At 34.6% G+C, this 21,335-nt stretch overlaps 1 protein-coding gene across 1 annotated transcript in view; it reads left to right on the top strand.

Moving 5' to 3' along the window:
* ROBO2 (roundabout guidance receptor 2) overlaps positions 1-16,770 on the top strand; it is a gene marked incomplete at both ends in the record, with an annotated part of 380,266 nt that extends 363,496 nt beyond the window's left edge. The window contains one exon of the mRNA XM_083362547.1: positions 16,703-16,770. Coding sequence (XP_083218673.1) covers positions 16,703-16,770 — 68 coding nt within the window. The remainder of the gene's footprint in view (positions 1-16,702) is intronic.
* Positions 16,771-21,335: the final 4,565 nt, after the last annotated feature.

Here is a 21,335-nt window from a genome sequence, read left to right as displayed (position 1 = left end):
TAGAAAAATGAAAAGCCAAAATGCAATGTTAGCTTCCTATAAATTCATAATAGATAACTAAGGGTAATAACAGCTTCCACTAAATGTTAGGTCTTTTAGAACAGGAAACTCCCTCTGTATAATAACATAATTGCTTAGATTCTTAGATTCAATCTTATAGGCCTTTTCTTCATTCATATAAATTATTGAAAATAAAATAAAATACAAACAATTCTACAGATAGCTTAATTGATACACTTACTTTTTTATTTCTGAATCTTTTTTTATTTCATATAGCTTTGCAATGTTTAATATAAATTTAACATAATTTAATAATAATATAAAAAGTATGGATTTCCTAGTTTTATTACATATAAACTGCTAAGCTTGTAAGCCGCCCTGAGTCTTCGGAGAAGGGCAGGATATAAATGGAATTAAAATAAATAATAAATAAATAAAATAAACATTATAAATATACAATATGCACAAGAGAGAAGGCGGTCACCTAGAAAAAAAGGACAAAACACTTTTTAACTATTCATTTGGAAGTTCTCAATTTTATTTAATCATTTTCTCCAAGAATTTAACATTAAACAGAAATTTAACATTTCTGAACAGCAAACTTAACTACAGTAGAAAACTAATGGTTACAACAGCATATTATTTATATTTCATGGTAAAGGGTTACAGACAAAAAAAAATCTGAAGATATAGTAGGAGTTTGCTCCCTTTATTTGCTCTCCCTTATTTTTATAAAACTAGAATATTTATATAGGCTGTATATAAATGAATAAATCTAAAAGCTGTGGGCATATCCCAAAATGTGAACTTTTGATAATATTACAATATACTTAGTAACTTAGTATTGCAGGAATGAAGAAAAAGCTTTAAAATATGCAAATGGAAAAATGCACTTATAGTTCTGTGCAATAAAGAACAGTCTAGGCATAATTGCATTTTCCTAATTTGTGTGTAGAGAAAATGTATAAAGTCAGAGAAAACACAAAATGCCCATAATAATAGGGGTACGCCTTTATTTTGTCCATAAATGATTCAGCTGAATGAACATGACCCTTTTTAAAAATTATGAGTGACAATGGAAAAAATTGTCTATTTCAGCTCTACATATAAGAACCTTAAAATTTTGGGGATGAGATCACAGTTGCCTTCTTATAGGATATTTTCTGTCACGTTATGAAACTTTGAACTGTATAAAATAATACTTGAAATGTCAATTAATGTAGCTCGGATACGTGTTACATGTAAATTTCACTTTCAATTGGGTCATAGTTATTCAGTTATAGAACAAATTAGGTCAATTTATTTTCCTCAATTAAAATTCTGTGTTAATAATAGTTTTGCTCTACTTTCAAACTTCTCTTTTCCAGAAATTTGTAATGATAAGATGTATTAAAATATGCAAAGATGGTATTTTGTGGTGTAGATTGTCTGAAGTTTCTACTCTTATTAAATTACAATTACTGTTCCCAATATTTATTTCAAGTATCAAAATATTGTAATATTTTAATTTATATGCACTGTTTAAAAAGTTATTTTAAACTATATTTTTGATCAATATATGCTTAAAATTGTTTTATGCATAAAACAAATGCATAATTTTTAAAACTAAAGTATCTTAAAACATTATCCTGCTCTTGTTTTTTTTGTTTAACAGAGTAGTTGAAAAGAAACATCTCCAGCTGCTTTCAAGGCCATCAAGTCTCAACTCATGGAAGTGATGACACTAAACAGTGCAATGAACATTTTCTTTATTTATGTACTTACTATTAAAGGAACTGTAAATGCAATGTAAAGAAACACAGCCACACATATCCCACAGATATTCTACCCGTGTTCTTCTTTTACACCTTTCATTTTAAATTCTTTCTTATTAAGCATATATACCGGGGGGGGGGGGGGAAATCACCCTGCAGGATGAAATAAATTTCCCTTGTACATAATTTCTTTTTATTGCATTGCTATGCAAACTCACCTTCATTTAGCTATGTTCATATTATTGTCTGTCCTTCTTGGTCTGTTGTACTATATGTGAATTAATAGGCTGTGGTGCCATATAATAACTTTTAATTGTGTAACATTTTATGTTTGAAGTTTGCACTGCAATTTTTTTGTTGGTGATAAGCACAAAACTTTTATGCCTCGTGTCATGAAGAAGAAGATTGAATGTGAAAGGAGTCTATGTACTGTAAGCTATGTTGGATAATGCTGGATGTAATGAATTATGTTAGGTGGTTTTCCATTTGGGTGTAGAATTAGGAAGATGACTGGCAATACTGATGTTAGCAAGAGTTGATTGGGACATCAGGAATGGAATGCCATCTGAAATAGCAAGCAATGTTGCTTTTATCATTTAAAGAAAAAAGGTCAAATGATGGAAGTATCAGTTTCAAGGTCAGATTAGAACACGAAAGCCTCCTATCTTCTTAGTATCAGTTTTTCATTTATTCAGTACAGTTGCACTCACTACAAAGGAAGGAGGTTAAGATGTTTCACTAAAGCTGTTTTTTATACTACTTTTTATTTTAGAAAAGAGTATTATCATTGATTTGCTCTGAAGGTAGAGATCCAGTATGAACCATATGAAGGTAGAGGAATACTTAGCAAGACGTAAAGATGCAATTATCATTGAGATATCCAAGCTGCTTCCAAAAATCTACAATATTCATCTTTTCAATGCTTGTTCAGTAAAGATGAAGATGTAGAGCTACGTCACTTGAAATCCATGATCTATTTTTTCTTATGCAACTAACACATAGTTTTGCTGTATTATTATCTGAAGCTGTAAGACATTGAAATCCAATTCATTTGTATTTAAATCTTGGGTTACAGTAGTTGAAAAGAAACTTACGGCATATTCATGCTCAGTTTGAAATCAAGGTGTTTCTTTTTACCAATTCAGTAACATTACAGGAAACTGGTTTAAACAAGGAAAAGACATCTTTGACCTATTTTTGATGACTAAATTTAGCCTCTTCTTACAAAAACAATGCATGTTTATACACTTTTTAAATAAACCAAACTTGCTGTAAGTGGACATTAACAAAGCATCCTGTCTCATCATTAATTTTCATGATTTCTCCAGCTACTTGCCAGTTTTTCACATCTTTGTTAGAAATATTATACATGTATTCCAATGCATTAAATATTTTATTTGAAGTTTACATCAAAAAGCTTATCTTATTCATTCATATCATTGTTGCAAACATTCATCTACACAGTTAGTTCCTGTTGTTTATAACTTTGCCTTGATGATCATGCTACTGTTAAACAAAATCCGTCTCGATCAAGCAAAGAAATATGCATTCTTTTTCATTACGGTACATTACTCTGAGAATGTGATAAACAAATATTTTAGTATAAATTGTAAATCAGTATTGCAAGTGTTACTTTTTCATTTTAATTTAATTCAGAGTATTGGCAAACTAGAAACAAAGAGGTGCATTGATTCAGAGTGCATGGAAGTTATGTAAAATTATCAGTAATTGAAATGTTAGACATAGCTAAGGCCATTATTCTATAAAGACATAGAACATTCATAAGTGTAAAAAAAATTTTCTATCCTGAATTCTGTATATTAAAATGAATATATATATACGCTAGCATTAGTAGAATGGATACAAAAAAAATCTGCATATAGTTTCATATAATGATGATACAAAAAGCTGCTTTGAAGGAGAAAAGTCATTCTACTCACAACCTACCAAAAATCGTGGTACAGCTATTTCTGGTTTGGAGCAATTTTTGTGTACCTGTAGGCAGGGGCTTTTCAATTAAACATTTCACAGCACCAGTCATTTAAAAGTGACAAAAGATATTGAATTTCTATCATGTATCACCTTAATTCTTATATATTCCTTTCTTACTCTGGAATACTGGAATTGTGATGTATTGACGTACTACTAGCTAGAATATGGGTCACAAGTCTATTGCACAAAAATATGTAGCTACCAAAAGTCTTTTGCAAGATTTGAGATAACCCATGTATTCAAATGTCAAGCAATCTTTGCCAATATTATCTGTGAAACTCTACGTGTTAGTATTAGGCACCAAATGTCATGAGTTTTCTTGTGAAAAAGTCACATTGCCAACAAGGTCTTTCCCCCTTAACCTCAACTTCTATGAGAGATTTCTAGGACTTAAAACAGGCTTCAAATTACAACCAGAATATATTTGTCTTGGTTCTTGTTACAACGTGCATTTTTATAAATGAAAACTTGTATAACATTTTTAAATCCACAGAGTGACTGCAACTAACAATTAGGAAAAAATAGGTATGTATTGAAATTATAGGAAAATCTGATTTGTAGAAATTCAGGATGCACATTGGTGCATAACTGTTTACAAGGGTGTATTTTGGACACATCTGTCACTACACATTTGAAATCCTATTCCAAATATATATATATATATATATATATATATATATATATATATATATATATATATATATATATATATATATATAAATCAGGATTTAAATAAATGTTAACACTTTAAATTATCATGGATTGGATTTAAATTTCATTTACATATTACAGTAAAATTGTAGCCATTTCTATATTTAGATCCATGGTATTAACTCTAGTATTTATCCTTTTTGTCCTGTGCAAAGTTAATAATTCCATGGCTATTATCATGCACTTTCATGCCAATCTTATTAGGCAGCATGCTAACAGTACTGAATATGCTGAAATATATTCCTCTTGCTAAATTGAGTGAGCTACGAAAGTGGCTCAAACCATACATTTAAAAGTACTGTAAAAAATCAGACATAATGGCTTATCCTAAGTGCAATATGTAAATGATAGAGCTCTCAGAAATCTATTCAAGATAATGTGATAAATCACAAGTTTTCAAGTTGCAACATAAATTTAAAGGAATATAACAATATTTGATAACTCAAAGTTTATGCCTTGAGTTTTATATAGTATGATCTTCCTGAGTATTTTAATTAGTTTTATAAATATGCGTTGAGCTTTGGTGGAACACCTTATTGGCCAATTTTTCTTCACAATTCAATGTGAACAAAAGTAGCCATCCCATACTCTTAGTTATAATTTTGTATCAGTATTAAAAATATGTAGTGCTATAATATCAGTCTATTATTCACTACTATAGAATTATGTTTACATTATTCTTAGGATGCTTTTAAAAAGATTTAATGTGTAACATGCTATTGTTTTATCTCTTCTTTCTCTCCCTGTTTCTCATTATGTAGTGTACTTCAAATAATCACAGAACCTATTTTTTAAAATGTGAAATTTGCCTTTTTTCTTTTTTATAATTGAAGGAAACTTTTTTATAATTGAAAATATTTCTTATTCATAATGTGTCTAAAGAAAAGGAATGTGGTGGCAGCTCTTAAAACTGTTTTCTAATTTTTTTATATAAAATGATTCAGTTACAACAGTTTTTTCAGTCACATACACACAAAGAAAATGACCTCTTAATGTGTTTCATGTGTTAGTGAAGCAAAATTTAATAGGCATAAAGTTGGTTAATCGTAATGTTAAGTGTGTATTGTATATCTACTGGGGAAAATAAACTTCCACATTTCAAAAAAAAATAATTAAAGAAATTTTATTTAACATTCTCAATATAGGATTGCACGAACACCACATTGCAGTTTTATTCCTAAAATGTTCTATTGTATTTTTCTGTACCCCTAAGGTATCATTTCATAGCTATTCCACTGAAATCAAAACTGAAAATGGCACCCTATTAAAAGTCTTCCTAGCAAACACCATAAATATGTCATAAAGGCTGTTGTATCATCCTTCTCTGCCCCTGCTACAAAGGAACCTGATGATTATAGACAGTGAAAATCAGCTTCCTTAATTCAGTTATGTAACTTAGAACTGAAAAGGTTTAAGGCTGTTGAGTGCCACTGTAGACCAGTCATGCATCATCAGTAGAAATTACTTGTGTCTAACTTTGCCACCAAACTCATTCCTTTAAATATGCAAATTGGGCTTTTACCATTAAAGAAAACATTTACAGAATATCTCTCGCTCGCTTGCTCTCTCACTCTCTCACACACATTTATTTTATATTCCTAACCAGTTTGGAGGGAGGGAAGGGAAGGAAGGAACGAAGGAATCCATCTGAGGGAAAAAATAGAAAATAAAAAAACTTCAACAAAGGGGAAAAAATGTAAAAAAGACAGTGCAAACAGGCAGGAAACCTTGAATGAATTCTTACTCATGTGACATGCATGCACTCTTCTGTTTTAGTATAGTAGCTATTCACTTATACCCTTTATTGCACACTAATTAGAATCACACACTGTGAAAGCACCAATACCACAGAATGGGAAAGGAGTGACAAAAGAAGATAATGTGAAGGACTCAAACTCTCTCTTTTATCTCTTCTGTAACTCATTTACCCAAGGCATTTTAAGAGAATGGATATTATATCTAGTTGGCTTAATTAACTTTCAGAAGTTCCTATAAATTGCTGGTGTCATTTGTGTTAAATAAGTACAGAGCCGGATAAATTGGCCTCTTTGTACTGATTCTGTCTATCCATGGTTGCAGTTTTGTAGGAGTACATACACAATATTCTCAGTATTACAAATAACCCTTACCAGCACAGTTGGGAATGATGGTTTGGGAGCAAGAGGAAAGGAATAATGCTGTTCTTTAACAGATATATTAAGTATAAAGGTAAAGGTTCCCCCGCACATGCGTGCTAGTCGTTTCCGACTCTAGGGGCCGGTGCTCATCTACGTTTCAAAGCCGAAGAGCCAGCTTTTGTCCGAGGACGTCTCCGTGGTCATGTGGCTGGCATGACTAGATGCCAAAGGCGCATGGAATGCTGTTACCTTCCCACCGTAGTGGTCCCTATTTTTCTACTTGAATTTTTACATGCTTTCGAACTGCTAGGTTGGCAGAAGCTGGGACGAGTAACAGGTGCTCACTCTGTTACGCGGCACTCGGGATTTGACCCGCCAAACTGCCGACTTTCTGATCGACAAGCTCAGCGTCCTAACCCACTGAGCCACCGCGTCCCTTTATATTAAGTATATCCTTCAAAAATAACACAGGTTCTAATCATATAGTAACTGCAGTTGTTTCTGGCAAAACTGGTAAGTGACATGGTTGCTAAGTGAATATTTATTTATTTTTTATTTATTTTTATTACATTTATATCCCGCCCTTCTCCGAAGACTCAGGGCGGCTTACAAGCTTAGCAGTAGCCTTCATTCTATGTATATGCCTGCTTGTTAGGGCTTTCACACACACCCCAAGCGGCATTATTACAAAGTCAGCTTATTGCCCCCAACAATCTGGGTCCTCATTTTACCTACCTCGGAAGGATGGAAGGCTGAGTCAACCTTGAGCCTGGTGGGATGCGAACCTGCACTAATTGCAGGCAGCTGGTGTTACTTAAGGAGGCATTAGCCCACTGCTCCACCGAGGCTGAGAGAGACAGACTATGAAGATCACCATGAAAATTGACTATGGATCCCATCAGTTAATGAATTTTTCTGTCAGGGTCCAGGAAGAGAGCTTTCTCTGCCATTGTCCCTGTCCTCTGAAATATCCTTCTCCCAGACGTGAGACAGGACCACACTCTCCTGGCCTTTTGAAGGAGTTTGAAGATGTGTCTCTCCCGATTCTCATCATCTCAACCTTTGGGATTATTAGTGCTTTGAAGCCGCTTCCTTTTCCCTTTCACTTACTCTCGTTTTCACCTTTCTCTTTTTATCAGTGTATCTTTATATGGTTTTTATGCTTTTAGAATAAAGGCTTCAGAGTCATTTTGAAAGTGAGATGTGCTGTATCTAAATTTGATAAATAAATATACTAAATAAATAAAAACTGCATCTGTGTGAAGGTAGCTCTAGCAGCCTTCCCTGGTCAAGGCACTACTAGCAATCATGTTTGAATTCTTACAAGGGAGTAATATAATAAAAACACTTTTTAAAAAGTGATGTAATGCTATTAGTAGATCCAGTGAAATCCGACGGTGACACAGCTAGCAACCCATAATTGGTCAGCTTGACTAATTTTCGGAGTTTAAGTTGAACTTCTGGGAAGCATAGGACTAGTATGCTTTTGAAACAGTGCTAAATGTATCTTTATGAGAAGCTCTCATAAGATTTGACAAGTGCATCAATAATAACTGATTAGTCATTACACAGAACAGAATAACAGTTCAAAGGTACCTTGGAAATCTTCTAACCTCCAGTCTAACCCTGGTTGTGAGCCTTCACAACTTCTGGAGGCAAGTCGTTCCATTGGTTAATTGTTCTAACTGTCAGGAATTTCTCCTTAGTTCTAGGTTGCTTCTCTCCTTGATTAGTTTCCATCCATTGCTTCTTATCCTGCCTTCAGGTGCTTTGGAAAATAGGTTGACCCTATCTTCTTTTTGGCAGCCCCTTAGATATTGGAATACTGCTATCATATCATCCCTACTCTTTCTTTTCATTAAATTAGACATACCCAATTCCTGCAACCATTCATATGTTTTATCCTCTAGTCCTCTAATAATCTTTGTTGCTCTTCTCTGCACTCTTCCTAGAATCTCAACATCTTTTTTCATATTGTGGGGACAAAAACTGGATGCAATATTCCATGTGCCTTACTGAGGTGTTATAAAGTGGTATTAATACTTCATGTGATCTTGATTCTATGTCTCTATTAATGCAGCCTACCACTGTGTTGGCTTTTTTGGCAGCTGCAGACTCATATTTAACTGCTGGCTCATATTTAAGTGATTGTCCACTAGGACTCAGTTACAACTATACAGAGTGGTGCATCTACAAAAGTCAAGTGGCCTTTCCTGCAGCCTGAAGCAAATTGGAAGGAAGTGGTACAGAGCAAATGGAGATATTTAAGTGGATTTCCAGCAGCCTACGGTGCCCAGTAGGAACTGGGGTATTACTATTCCTAGCCATATCAGCAGCCAAGTGGCTGCTGAAACACAATAAATTGCATCATTGGTCCAGAGAAGGGAAACTTTAAGCTATCTCAGGTATGAGAGGAAGTCAGTGTCATGAGGTGATGCTGGGGGATATAAAAAGAACTCTTTGTTTGAATGGTTAATGCTATGGAATCCTAAGCCAATTTCCCCAAAGTAGGTTGGAATCAACTCTCTTATTTCATTCTCTAGGTTTGTGGGAGTCATACATGCTTCTAGAGTATGTTTTATCTAATAATTGCTTACTGAATAAAACAGCAGTGAATGAATGTTTTACTTAACTAGCGGAGTCAACTATAGCATGCAAGCCAAAATTAGTCTTTGTCCAGAAACCATCAGTGATGTTTTTTTTTCCTATTTTATTTAAAGATAAGGGCTAAGCAACTTGCGGTAAATGGCTAAACTATTTATATGATCTGAAAAGAGACCAGACTATGACGACTTGTATTACACAGTAGAAAATAAAGCCTCATCCCTTTAGGGGCATGAATGTATGTATCATCACAGACTTTCTTGTAACCATTAGATTTTATTTATTTTTTTAAAAAAACAAAAATGCATCCTTTAGGTGGAAAAGACATATGCCTGAGTTCTAAGCCAGAAACCCTGGTTCATCAATTCCAAAGGATATATTCACACATGACCCTGAGGTTTTTATAAAAACAAAACCATTGATGAGAGAGCCCCCACCCCCGGTTCTCTGCAAGAAAACAGAGATCTGGTAGAAACAGTCAAGCAAGCTTCAAAATCTCATATAAATAGATACCAATAACACCAATATTTTAGACTTGTTATGCTACTGCAAAACTCAGCCTTATATTAACTGCATTTATTCCCCCAAAATAAGGAATTACTACTTATGTCCAAACATGCTCTTATAACAAGTTAGTCACATGACTATATGGATTCCAAGGAAATTCGAGGGACTGTTTCTCTCAGATCATGCCCAAATATGCTGGCTTTTTGCAGGGTTTTATACATGTGGTTTTGTCACTACCTTGAGGATGCAGATGGGTGGCCAAGTGCAGGCAGTATTAATCTTATGGAGTCTCTTTTTTTGTTTTTTTTTACCTTGGCTGTTGATGGTAGTAGTGCAGGTTTTTATATTGTTCTGTATTTTTATACAGTTTTCAATTGTTGTTAACCATCCAGAGTCATGAATTTGAGGTGGCAGCCATATAAGTTGAAATAAGTGAAACAAAATGCATCTAAGATTAAGTATGAACTGCCTTAGAACCATTTGATTTTAATATATACATACTGACAGTGCATATCTAGTCAGAAAATTGTATCAAATTAAATTAACAACTTACTTTTATTTTGAATGGAAGAATAATTTTTCACTATAATCTTGTTATTCCCCCATGCCTACAAAGAGATCTGAGTAAAATCCCCATAAAGACAATTTTTAAAACTCTAAGCAAAGGGCAAATGGGAATTATTTCTTTAAATATTTGTTATATTTGTTACATTCCTTAAACATCAAAGGAATAGCTGAGGGTGTTCTTATCTGATTTCTGTCACAGCTCCATTCAGCTTCCAAAGCTTTTCATTATCTACAGAAAACCACTGAGAAATATAATCAGGAAATTTGAAGGTGGGTGTTGCCATGATGCTGACAGTGCCCAAGTCTATTTCACTGTAAAATTTCCATGTACACTGGCAACTCTGAATGCCTGTTTGAAATTATTAATGACCAGAATAAGGGATAAATTGAAACTATTACATAGGAATATAAAGTTCTATGTACCATGCACAAGAAGGTAAGACATACACTATCCAATTCCTTTTCAACAATCTTCAATGTTTCAATGTTTTTACAATCCTGGAATTGTTTTAGTCCTAATCTTTAGTATCTAAAGCAGGGTTTTCCAACCTTGGCAATGTTTAGATGGCTGGACTTCATCTCCCAGAATTCCCCAGCCAGCATGGCTGGCTGGGGAATTCTGGGAGTTGAAGTCCATTTGTCTTAACATTGCCAAGGTTGGGAAACTCTGATCTAAAGTATGGATGGGCATCTGATACTACCAGGTACCAATTTGCAGTTAGTGGAACTTATTTAAATACCCACCAATTCAAAACAAAACAGCAACAACACATTAATGAAAAGTTTCAGATTTACTTACTACAGTGACATCATGTCACTTCCATTCCTTGCCCATCATATACCAGGTTTATATACAAGATCAAAATGGATAATATTGTATTCTGCTAATTGATAAAGATAAATCTTCATGCTTGGGATGTATTTGTGTTTATTTTATCATAAGCCTATATCTAAGTTTATTTACAATGATTATGCTACAGTTAAGCATTTCTCATGAATTTTATAATGGGCATGAGACATTACTCTTGCCTCAAAACACATTAAGCTTTCTCAATTAAGAAACAACAATCTTTTGTATATAGGTGCACCTTGATGGACTCATTTAATGCCTCTACTCCAAAAACTACACTAGTTGCCAGGTATGTTCTAGATATTATTCAAGATGCTGGTTGTCACCTTTAAAGCCTTCATGATTCAGGGCCTGGTTATTTACTGGGCTGCTTTATTTTCATTTAGTATTGTTTATTAGCTTTGTCCTAGTAACATTTGCACACCTTGGTAGAATATGTTCTTTGTATTGATCTTGATCAGAAAGTGCCATCTTTAGGGGCATTAGACATTTAGCTTCATAGTTGCTGCCCCCCTGAAATAATAGCTGCTCTGATATATGAAAACTGTCCCCTTTTACCTTCAGGAAATTAGTGAATACCTAATATTTATATAAAACCATTGGGGCTGATTTGCTACAACTATCCCTCCTGAAAAGTGAAGGGTTTTAATCTTCTAAATAACTGTACCAATCATATGTTGTTATGCATAATTTTGTTTTAAAATCTGATAAATATTGTTTTAATGCTAATTATGTATTAGGGAGTTGTACATCATTAGAATGAGCTAATTGATCTATATATCCTGAGATGATACATAGATGACAGATGATAAATAATAGACAATAGAGAGAGAGAGAGAGAGAGAGAGAGAGAGAGAGAGAGAGAGAGAGAGAGAGAGGAGAGAGAGAGATGGATGTGTGGGAGAAAGTTTCAATAAATGATATGCTATTATTTTCTATGAACTTTTCAATTTTATATGCAGTATATGGAAACCAATTTATACAATCTTCCTTATAATATGTGAATTGTAAACTCTAGTTTGTTAATTATTTCTGAATGTTGTATATTATTATAGAACTTATTATGAATATAATTTATTTTATTAACCTAACATTAGGAAATTCTTATTATAGCCGACATATTTTCCTATCTAGGGTCTTTAAATGTAACATATTATCTGCTTGTTTTCAGTTTGCCAGGTTGGTGAATATAGTCTTCTCAGTTATTGGTTGTAGATCTATTCAGTTTTTCATTACTGAACTGAAGTCACATTACAAGCCACTAATTTAAAGGATCTTGCATCAGATAAAAAATTATTTTAGTCAAATTGTTAGAACATAATTCATATTTTGATACTGATGGTTATTCATATTTAGTTTCAGTCTCAAGACAGAATTTTTAAAATATTTTCACAATCTCACTCATTTTTCCCCTAATGATCTCTATGTCATCATTTCAGTCAAAATAATAAGATGCAGAGCAAGGTACCAAGTAATAAATCACTATGTAGCTTGGCATTGATTAATTGGTTCTGGATTGCCCTAAACCATCTAGGAAGCTTGTGGGGCACCTGGCTAAAGAATTGCTACATTGCTAATTGCAGCTCTCAGATAGGCATTCTGGGATTGCCTGAGAAATGGGTGTTTAAGCAATTTCTTGATGAAAAATTTTCTGTGTTGCTTTTCACAAATATCTGAGCAAAGCTATGACTGGAATTTTCCTTTTCTGCAAATGTAACAGTAGAGAAAGAAAACTTCAGTTTATTGATGTGTGTTTTGAGATTGTGTTACTGAACCTTGAGAGACAGTTAATTTATGTCATTAACCCAAGGTATTAACTTAAAACCCATATATATATATATATATATATATATATATATATATATATATATATATATGTGTGTGTGTGTGTGTGTGTGTGTGTGTGTGTGTGTGTGTGTGTGTATGTGTATGTATATGTATGTATGTGTATATATATATAAAGGTAAAAAGGTAAAGGTTCCCCCGCACATGCGTGCTAGTCGTTTCCGACTCTAGGGGCTGGTGCACATGTCCTTTTCAAAGCCGAAGAGCCAGCGCTTGTCCGAGGACGTCTCTGTGGTCATGTGGCCGGCATGACTAGACGCCAAAGGTGCACGGAACGCTGTTACCTTCCCACCGCAGTGGTCCCTATTTTTCTACTTGCATTTTTACGTGCTTTCGAACTTCTAGGTTGGCAGAAGCTGGGACGAGTAACAGGTGCTCACTCTGCTACGCGGCACTCGGGATTCGACCCGCCAAACTGCCGACCTTCTGATCGACAAGCTCAGCGTCCTAACCCACTGAGCCACCGCGTCCCTATATATATATATATATATATATATATATATATATATATATATATATATATATATGTGTGTGTGTGTGTGTGTGTGTGTGTGTGTGTGTGTGTGTGTGTGTGTGTGTGTATGTATACACACACACACACACACATATATATATATATATATATGTATACACACACACACACACACACATATATAATATTACATTCATTCATAAACTGCTATAGTCTAACAAACACATTGATAATAAGATGGGACTGGAGGTTTACTTAGCTTGGTAGAAAAAAAAAATAAGCCTAAGGATCAAAAAAGCAGATGGGAACAGGTAAGCATAACCCTCCATTGGGTGGAAGGCAATCCAGTTCCAACTCATCAACCACATAAAGCCATTCATCTAGGCAGAAAGTTACAAAATGCTTTGGTTCCAAATTTGAAAAATAGATAGGAGATAGATAGATAGATAGATAGATAGATAGATAGATAGATAGATAGATAGATAGATAGATAGATAGATGATGTATAGATGTGTACATATATGTGTGTGCATGTGTATGTGCATTATATGTATCTGTGTATATAGGTATGTGTATACATACACATACACATGTATGTATGTGTGCCTTTGTGTATCTCCTGATGAAATTATTCCTTTCTATTCATGTATGTGGCTGTGTTTATGTCTGGCTTTAATTCAAAGAAACTGAAATTCTAATGAAATCCATCTTAAAATTGTGATGGAAAAACATCTGCAGCAGCCGTCACTAGTTTTCAAGTAGAACATTAAAGACAATAGCATCATTCCAAAATAGTCAGTTTATGGACAACTGCCAAAATAGTTGATATTTGTTGCAACCCTTGTCTAAAATTTCTTTTTTATATATTGAATAGCATCAGCTCAATTTTTCATACATTCTCATATTGTGGATTTGTCCAAAATATCATTTTCTTGTACACGCTGTTACAGATTGTTACCACAGATATTCTCTCACTTTGCTTCCCAAAAATTATAATATAATTAATCTAATCTAATCTAACCTAGATGTTATGATCCTATCCATTGTTAGATAAACTGAAGAGACAGTGGGCTAGTGGTATGTCTAATCTAATCTGATCTGATCTGATCTAACCTAGATTAGATTAGAGTAATTAGATCAGATCAGATGACATTAGATTAGATATACCACTAGCCCACTGTCTCTTCAGTTTATCTAACAATGGATAGGATACTAACTGGTACAGAACTCGCTTCCTTACCTGAACTGCATATCCATTTTTACATTCACTCCTGTCTTAATCACCATGCAAGAAGATTTTGCAATGCACTCTACATGGAGCTGTCCTTGAATACATATCAAAGCTACAGATAGTCTAGAATGCAATTGTATGATCAGTTATGACTGTACTACATTACACATATAAAAATGTCTGCTAAATGGATGGCATTTGTTCTGGATGCAAATAACGTTCTGGGTGTAATTCAAAGTGCTAGTTGTCACTTATAAAACCCTTCCTTACATAGGTCTGGTTATGTGTGAGACTATCTTTCTTCTTTTGTTTCCATCTACCCTTAAGACATGACTGACTGGACTCATTTTGTATCCTACAATATCAACTAATGTGGCCTAATAAGTAATATAACTAATATAAATTAAACAAGCAAACAGATAAATATGCTACCAAATGTACTAGCAATTTTGGAACATTGTAAAATGTGGTCTTTGATGCATTGGCAGCCCATTTCTAGTTATATCCCATAAATTCCTTGGGGCAACTGATTGCTTCATATCATCTTGTAGGAAAGATGAGTGGCATAAAAATTAATCAATAAATAAAAATAAAAGCAGTTTGCAAAGAAAATAAATACATTGGAGAAGGCACCCTTAATTTAAGAATAACAAGATTTTAGAGACAAATATATTTAAGGTAAATTTTAACTAGTGTTTAGATGTAAAAAGTTGCAAAGAATCATGCAATAGACTACATATAATCTGGGATTAGATGGCGTAGGGGGCATTAATTTTGGTTTTTAATATGGTGTCAAGTCTGCCCTACTTAAGTCCCTAGGAAAGAAAGACCATCGACTCCATTTGGTTGAAATGATAGGTTCTTTTACTAAGGGTTAATGGTGGCAGCAAAAGCAAGGCAAGGTCTGAGTATTCCCATGCAAAGTTACAAGTATTTTCCTCATTTGTGTCCCTCCCCTCCATGGCTGGACCATCATGTCCAATAGGATCCGAGTTCAATGTTTTGGGAACTGGTTTGATTGTAGGCACTTCTTAGGGAGGCTTCACATTTTTCCCAGTGTCCTTGAGATGGTGGAATCTGGCACAGCTAAAGCTTTTCAAGGTTTTTAGCTGAGCACAGTTCTCTAATAATAGTAGTTCTTTGATAAAAGTATTACTAAGAAATATTTATAGGAATGATTAAAAATGAAAATTCTATAAATTAAATAAATCATGCTTTATTTTGCTTTCCTTAACTCCAACTTCTGAAAAGATTCTAATATCTTTCTTCTTAGCAGCAATTTTTCTTGACAGAAATTATCAGGCACTCATATTTAAGCTTTTCCTTGAAAACTTCAATTGCTTATTTTTTTAAAAGGCAGAAAACATAACAAAAAAGGCGGAAAACATAAGTCATTTTTTTCTGGCCAACAAGATTTGTTTTTATCTTAATATATTGAATGTGTATCTCTCCCCCTACTCCATAGACGGCACCTCTTGATAACCCATATATTTTATTTTATTACAGTCTTTCAAAAATTAAATTGCTGCAGCTAATCATTTGGGAAAAAGTAATAAAACTGTTTCCAGAATTTATTGCCTCTACTTTTAAAATAAGCATATTTTCACAAATTAAATCTGTACTTCTTAATGGTGATTGTACTTAGAATTTAGGAGATTTTGCAAAGGATAGGAAATAAATTTAGTTCAATTGCAATGCTTTCTAGTCTAATCAATGACCAAAATAAAGCTCTCTGTCCTTTATCCATTGACAATGTATATATATTTTCTCCTATACTATTTTGGAATTTCTTCCTAGATAAGTGAGTATAGTACATTTTTCTTTTCTTTTTTCATTTTGAAAGAATATTGCAAAACATTTGGGGAATAGAATTTCTGTGTTAATAGAGGCACTAATTAATTAATTAATTAGTGCCTCTATTAACATAGAAATTCTATTCCCCCAAATATTTTAATTAATATTAAAAATTTAATTAATTAATTAATAGAGGCACAAATGCAATGTACCAGTTTTAAGATTATCCTTGTGTTAATTCATTTCTTATTCCCACAGATACTGACTTGGTGACATTATGGGAGAACACTGCTACAGACACTGCCTTGAAATATTATGAAATTTAGATACAAGTATAATAAATAGTAATAATAGCATTCAGGTAGTCCTTGAGTTACGAGTGTAATGGAGCCTGACCATTCCACCTGTAACTTGAAAACTCATAGAATGAATCTTGTACTTCAAACAAGATCACTCACTTGCTTGTTAAAATGCATGTGGCTCGTTAAGCGAACCTGAGATCTCAGGATGGGAAGGCCATGGAGGGCCTAGTGATGGAAGACGGCCCCAAGGACTCCCTGACCCACTAAGATACCGCATGCTTCCCCCTCCTTCTTACCACACCGGACTCACCTGGAAAAGAACTTTTCCTCTCTGCCACGGTTTTTGCTGTTGTTCAGATCTGAGACAGGGGGATGCTTCTGCAGCCCCCCTGTGTTCTGATATGGGCTTTGGAGGCCTTTTCCAGGCCTTTGCCACCCAGATCTGAGGCTGTCAGACTCTTCCACGCCCCCTGTGGGCCGATCCGAGCTCCAGAAGCCTTTTCCAGGCTGCTGCTACCCAGGTCTGAGCCCAGAAAACACTTCTGTGCTCCCCATGGCCCAATCTAGGCTCTGGAGGCCTTTTCCAGGCCACTGCCATCTGGAAATGGGCTGCCAGAGGGCTATGTAAGTGTCCCCCAGCCTCAGATCCAAGCGGTAGTGGCCTAGAAAACACATCTGGAACCTGGATCGGGCTGCTGGATCCAGGCCCTGGCTTCGATTCCATTCTCAGTTGCAGAGAACAGAGGCCTAAAGTACCATGAGATCACATGAGATCAGTAGCATGAGATCACATCCCACTGATCTCACATGATCTTGTGTTACTTTAGGCCTCCATTCTTTGCGAACGCACCAAAGGCCTGGAGCAGCCAAGAAAGCAAAGGATCTCAATCTTCACAGGATGAGTAAGGCCTAGTGCTTAGGGAAACCCTAGGCGTGAGTGGAGAAGGAGAGAATAACCAGGGTGAATGTTGCAGAGCCACTGTGGTCACTCATAAAGGTGCTACAATATTTGTAATTTTGGGACTTGCTCATAAGCACTAGTAACTTTGAACAAGCATAAGTGAACGCTCGTAACTCGGGGATTACCTGTATAAAACTTCTAAATTCTAAATATGATTTGTATTTATTACAGTTTTTTCACCCTATATGTTCCATTGATATCTTGAAGTAGGTGATTGATTTCAGATTGCAGTTTGATCTCAGAAAGGTAGACACTAAATGAGTTTCATTAGAAAAATTGGCATTGAACAGCCATAATATTCTATATCATTTATATAGTTTTAATGATTAAACATAAATAATACTTTTTTATATAAAGTTGATATATTAAATCATATTGAACACAAACTACTTTATTCTAGTAGCTATTACTAACACAAAACTAATAATCAGTGAGCCTAAGATAGTTGGTATCAATGTCGCTAATTATTCCATTAGGTTAGGTTTGCCACTACATGATCAATGACCAGTGCATTACAGTGTGAGCTCACCAAAAACATGACACTCCAACAATCTCTGAACTACAAATGCCAGTATACAGTTGTTTCAAATATGAATTTATTAAACATATAAGGTGAAATGTTGATCAGGCAAATTTTATTTATAGTTTAGTGGGGCATGAAATCACTCCAATTTCCTCTGCAAGTGTTTTTCTTTGGTGGATGTTTGCATTTTGTTCTCTGGAACCTGGATTGCAAAGCATAACAGCAGAAGATGGGTTAAAAATTGTGGATTGTCTGGGAAATGCATAAGGCTTTCCTATGCTTTGAAGTAAATAATCTGTTTAGTAAACACAATACTTTTCCTTAATACTAAGAAAATGCACATTATGGCTTTGAAGGCTAATAATAGAATTGAATAGTAAAAAAGACAGAATGTTCAGACATACCCAAAGAGACAAGATTTCTGAGCCCTCTGAACTGAAAGGGGAAACGTCATGTCAGAGTTGGTGATAAGCAGGGCTTTTTTTGTCATAGAACGCCCAGAACGGAGTTCCGGCACCTTTTTTTGATGGAACCTTGTAGGGTAGGCAAGGCGGGTTGTATGACATGTGTGAGTTCCGGCACCTTTTTCTTTTACAAAAAAAGCACTGGTGATAAGACTGCAAAGCCAAACATTGATCTGACACTTACCAATAGAACAGTTCACAGAATTACTGACTTAACATTCACTATGTATCTGATCTTTTCCAGTGTTGACCTGCTTTTTGTGAAATTTATTTTTTAAAGATTATGCTTCTTATGACTAGTTTCTTTAACTTGGATATAATAGTCAGATATGGTAGTGTACTGTCACGAAATGCATGGAAGTGATGCTACCAGCATTTTATCTCCTTTAATATTTATTTAATTATTTATTTGTATTAAAAAGGAATGCTCAGTTTAAAATGCAAATTTAAAAATTCATTGTTATTTCAGAGCTATAACAGAGGCATTTCAGTAGCCATCTTTTGTAGAACTCTAAGTATGGCAATTTAAGTATGGTAGCTACAAAATACCTGAGATTGATTTTTAAGAATTAAATAGTAAAACCTATTTTACTCAATACCACAGCATGAATCCAAATGATATCATTATCTTTTTACAGTACAGATTTTCCCAGTCTTTCAAGTAGCTCAATAAAACAGTAAGTTATTCAGTAAAACAATTTTCTTTCAAACCTGTAACACATACGAATATTAAATGAGTCTATACTCAGCATGTGACAAAGATTCACATTCAGAAGGATTAAAGACAGTAATAAAGCTGACTAGTCACTCAATTGCTACATTACAAAAAGATAGTAACTAATGAAACCACATTGGGGGAAAAACTCTCCAAAGGTGATTTAGATTTATATTTTTCAGTAGACAGCTCATGATGCCAGGCTTCATGAAGCAACACAGCCAAGCTGGAATATTTGAATTTCAGAATTAATAAATGACAAAGTATTTATGACATTCTGTGTTTAGTGTTAAAGTCTGATAAATTTGCTAAGCAGACTAAAGGGATTAAATGTTCATATTTAGGTGAGGATTAGTAATAAATAAGACCAAGCTTTTGTATAGGCCAGAAGAAACAATGGTACTTCAAAATGCAACACTGGCAAATTGCCCGATTGCTTTGCAAAAGGCTAAGAGGCATAGCATCTTTTCCAAGGAACCAGGAAAGAGAGCTTGATTATGAATGGGCATAGCAATAAATATAGCTGATGGCATACCAGTGATTTACTGTTAAAACGTGAAAGAGGAAACAGACTAGGAGATCATATAGAAGCTTCTTCCGAATACATTAGGATTATCGAAGGACACATACCATAAAGCAACTAAACAAGTGATCCTGTAAATGTGGGAGGAGGAAGAATGATTGCCATGTTTCATTTTGCAGTGGAATCAGAGTTTTGAAATGTAACTCTGCAATTTACCTTTTTATTACCCAAATTTTAACAGGATAGGCTATAAGTTCCTACTATGCATGATCATATCAAGATGCTTTATATACTTTGGAATGATTATTCCTTTCCTTATAATCTTGTGTAAGTCGGACTTTAGGTGAGATGATATTGTAGCCACAGCTGAATGAATGGTGAGAAAACTGGCCCCATGGAACCCCTTCAGATAAGGAAAGACAACTACTCCTCATGAGAAGACCACAAGATAATGCTTTTCTGTGGGTTTAAGTGATGGGACACAGAAAAGCCACAAAGAAAAGGTATCACACTCTCAGCTGTGGCAAAGCATTTTGAAGGAAACTGACTAATCTTGTTTTACAATTATGTCTGGAAATTGTCTAAATTGTACTGTCTTAAGGTCATTAAAGGTAAAGGTAAAGTTTTCCCCACACATGCATGCTAGTCGTTTCTGACTCTAGGGGCCGGTGCTCATCTCTGTTTCAAAGCTGAAGAGCCAGCGCTTGTCTGAGGATGTCTCCGTGGTCATGTGGCCGACCTGACTATACGCCAAAGGCGCATGGAACGCTTTTACCTTCCCACCGTAGTGGTCCCTATTTTTCTACTTGCATTTTTACGTGCTTTCGAACTGCTAGGTTGGCAGAAGCTGGGACAAGTAACAGGCGCTCACTCTGTTACGTGGCACTTGGGATTCGACCCGCCAAACTGTCGACCTTCTGATCGACAAACTCAGCATCCTAACCCACTGAGCCACCTTTAAGGTCATTAGATATCTTCAAGACAAGTTTTCAAAGCCTCCTGATGAGTTTATCTTCGCTCCAGCTTAAAAGAAAAAATAACTAAGGTGAAGAATTTAAAGAATATAAGACCAATGGCAAAAAAAAATTATATAAGACTTTAATCCAAGAAAGTTATAAATGAATTAAAGACCCAGACAAATTTGGAATTTAGATTTTTGCTATGAGGGTTTGGAAATAAATAAACAAACAGCACTTTCATGGGAAATAAATTATTTAGTTAACCTAAAGTTATAGCAGAATTTGGGCACTAGACTAAAGGTCCTACAATGAAAAACAAGAAAGAGAGCAGATTGAATGAATTTACTTTTGTTTTTAGTCAGCACTGAGGCAAAATTATAGAAAATGGTGTGACATTTGAAATACTCCAGGAGATATTTGAAGAATGGGAACAAAAAACTAACA

This window comes from Vipera ursinii, assembly GCF_947247035.1.
Source record: "Vipera ursinii genome assembly, chromosome: 4".
In the NCBI taxonomy this organism is placed as follows: domain Eukaryota; kingdom Metazoa; phylum Chordata; class Lepidosauria; order Squamata; family Viperidae; genus Vipera; species Vipera ursinii.
This window is presented reverse-complemented; position numbering and strand designations above follow the sequence as displayed.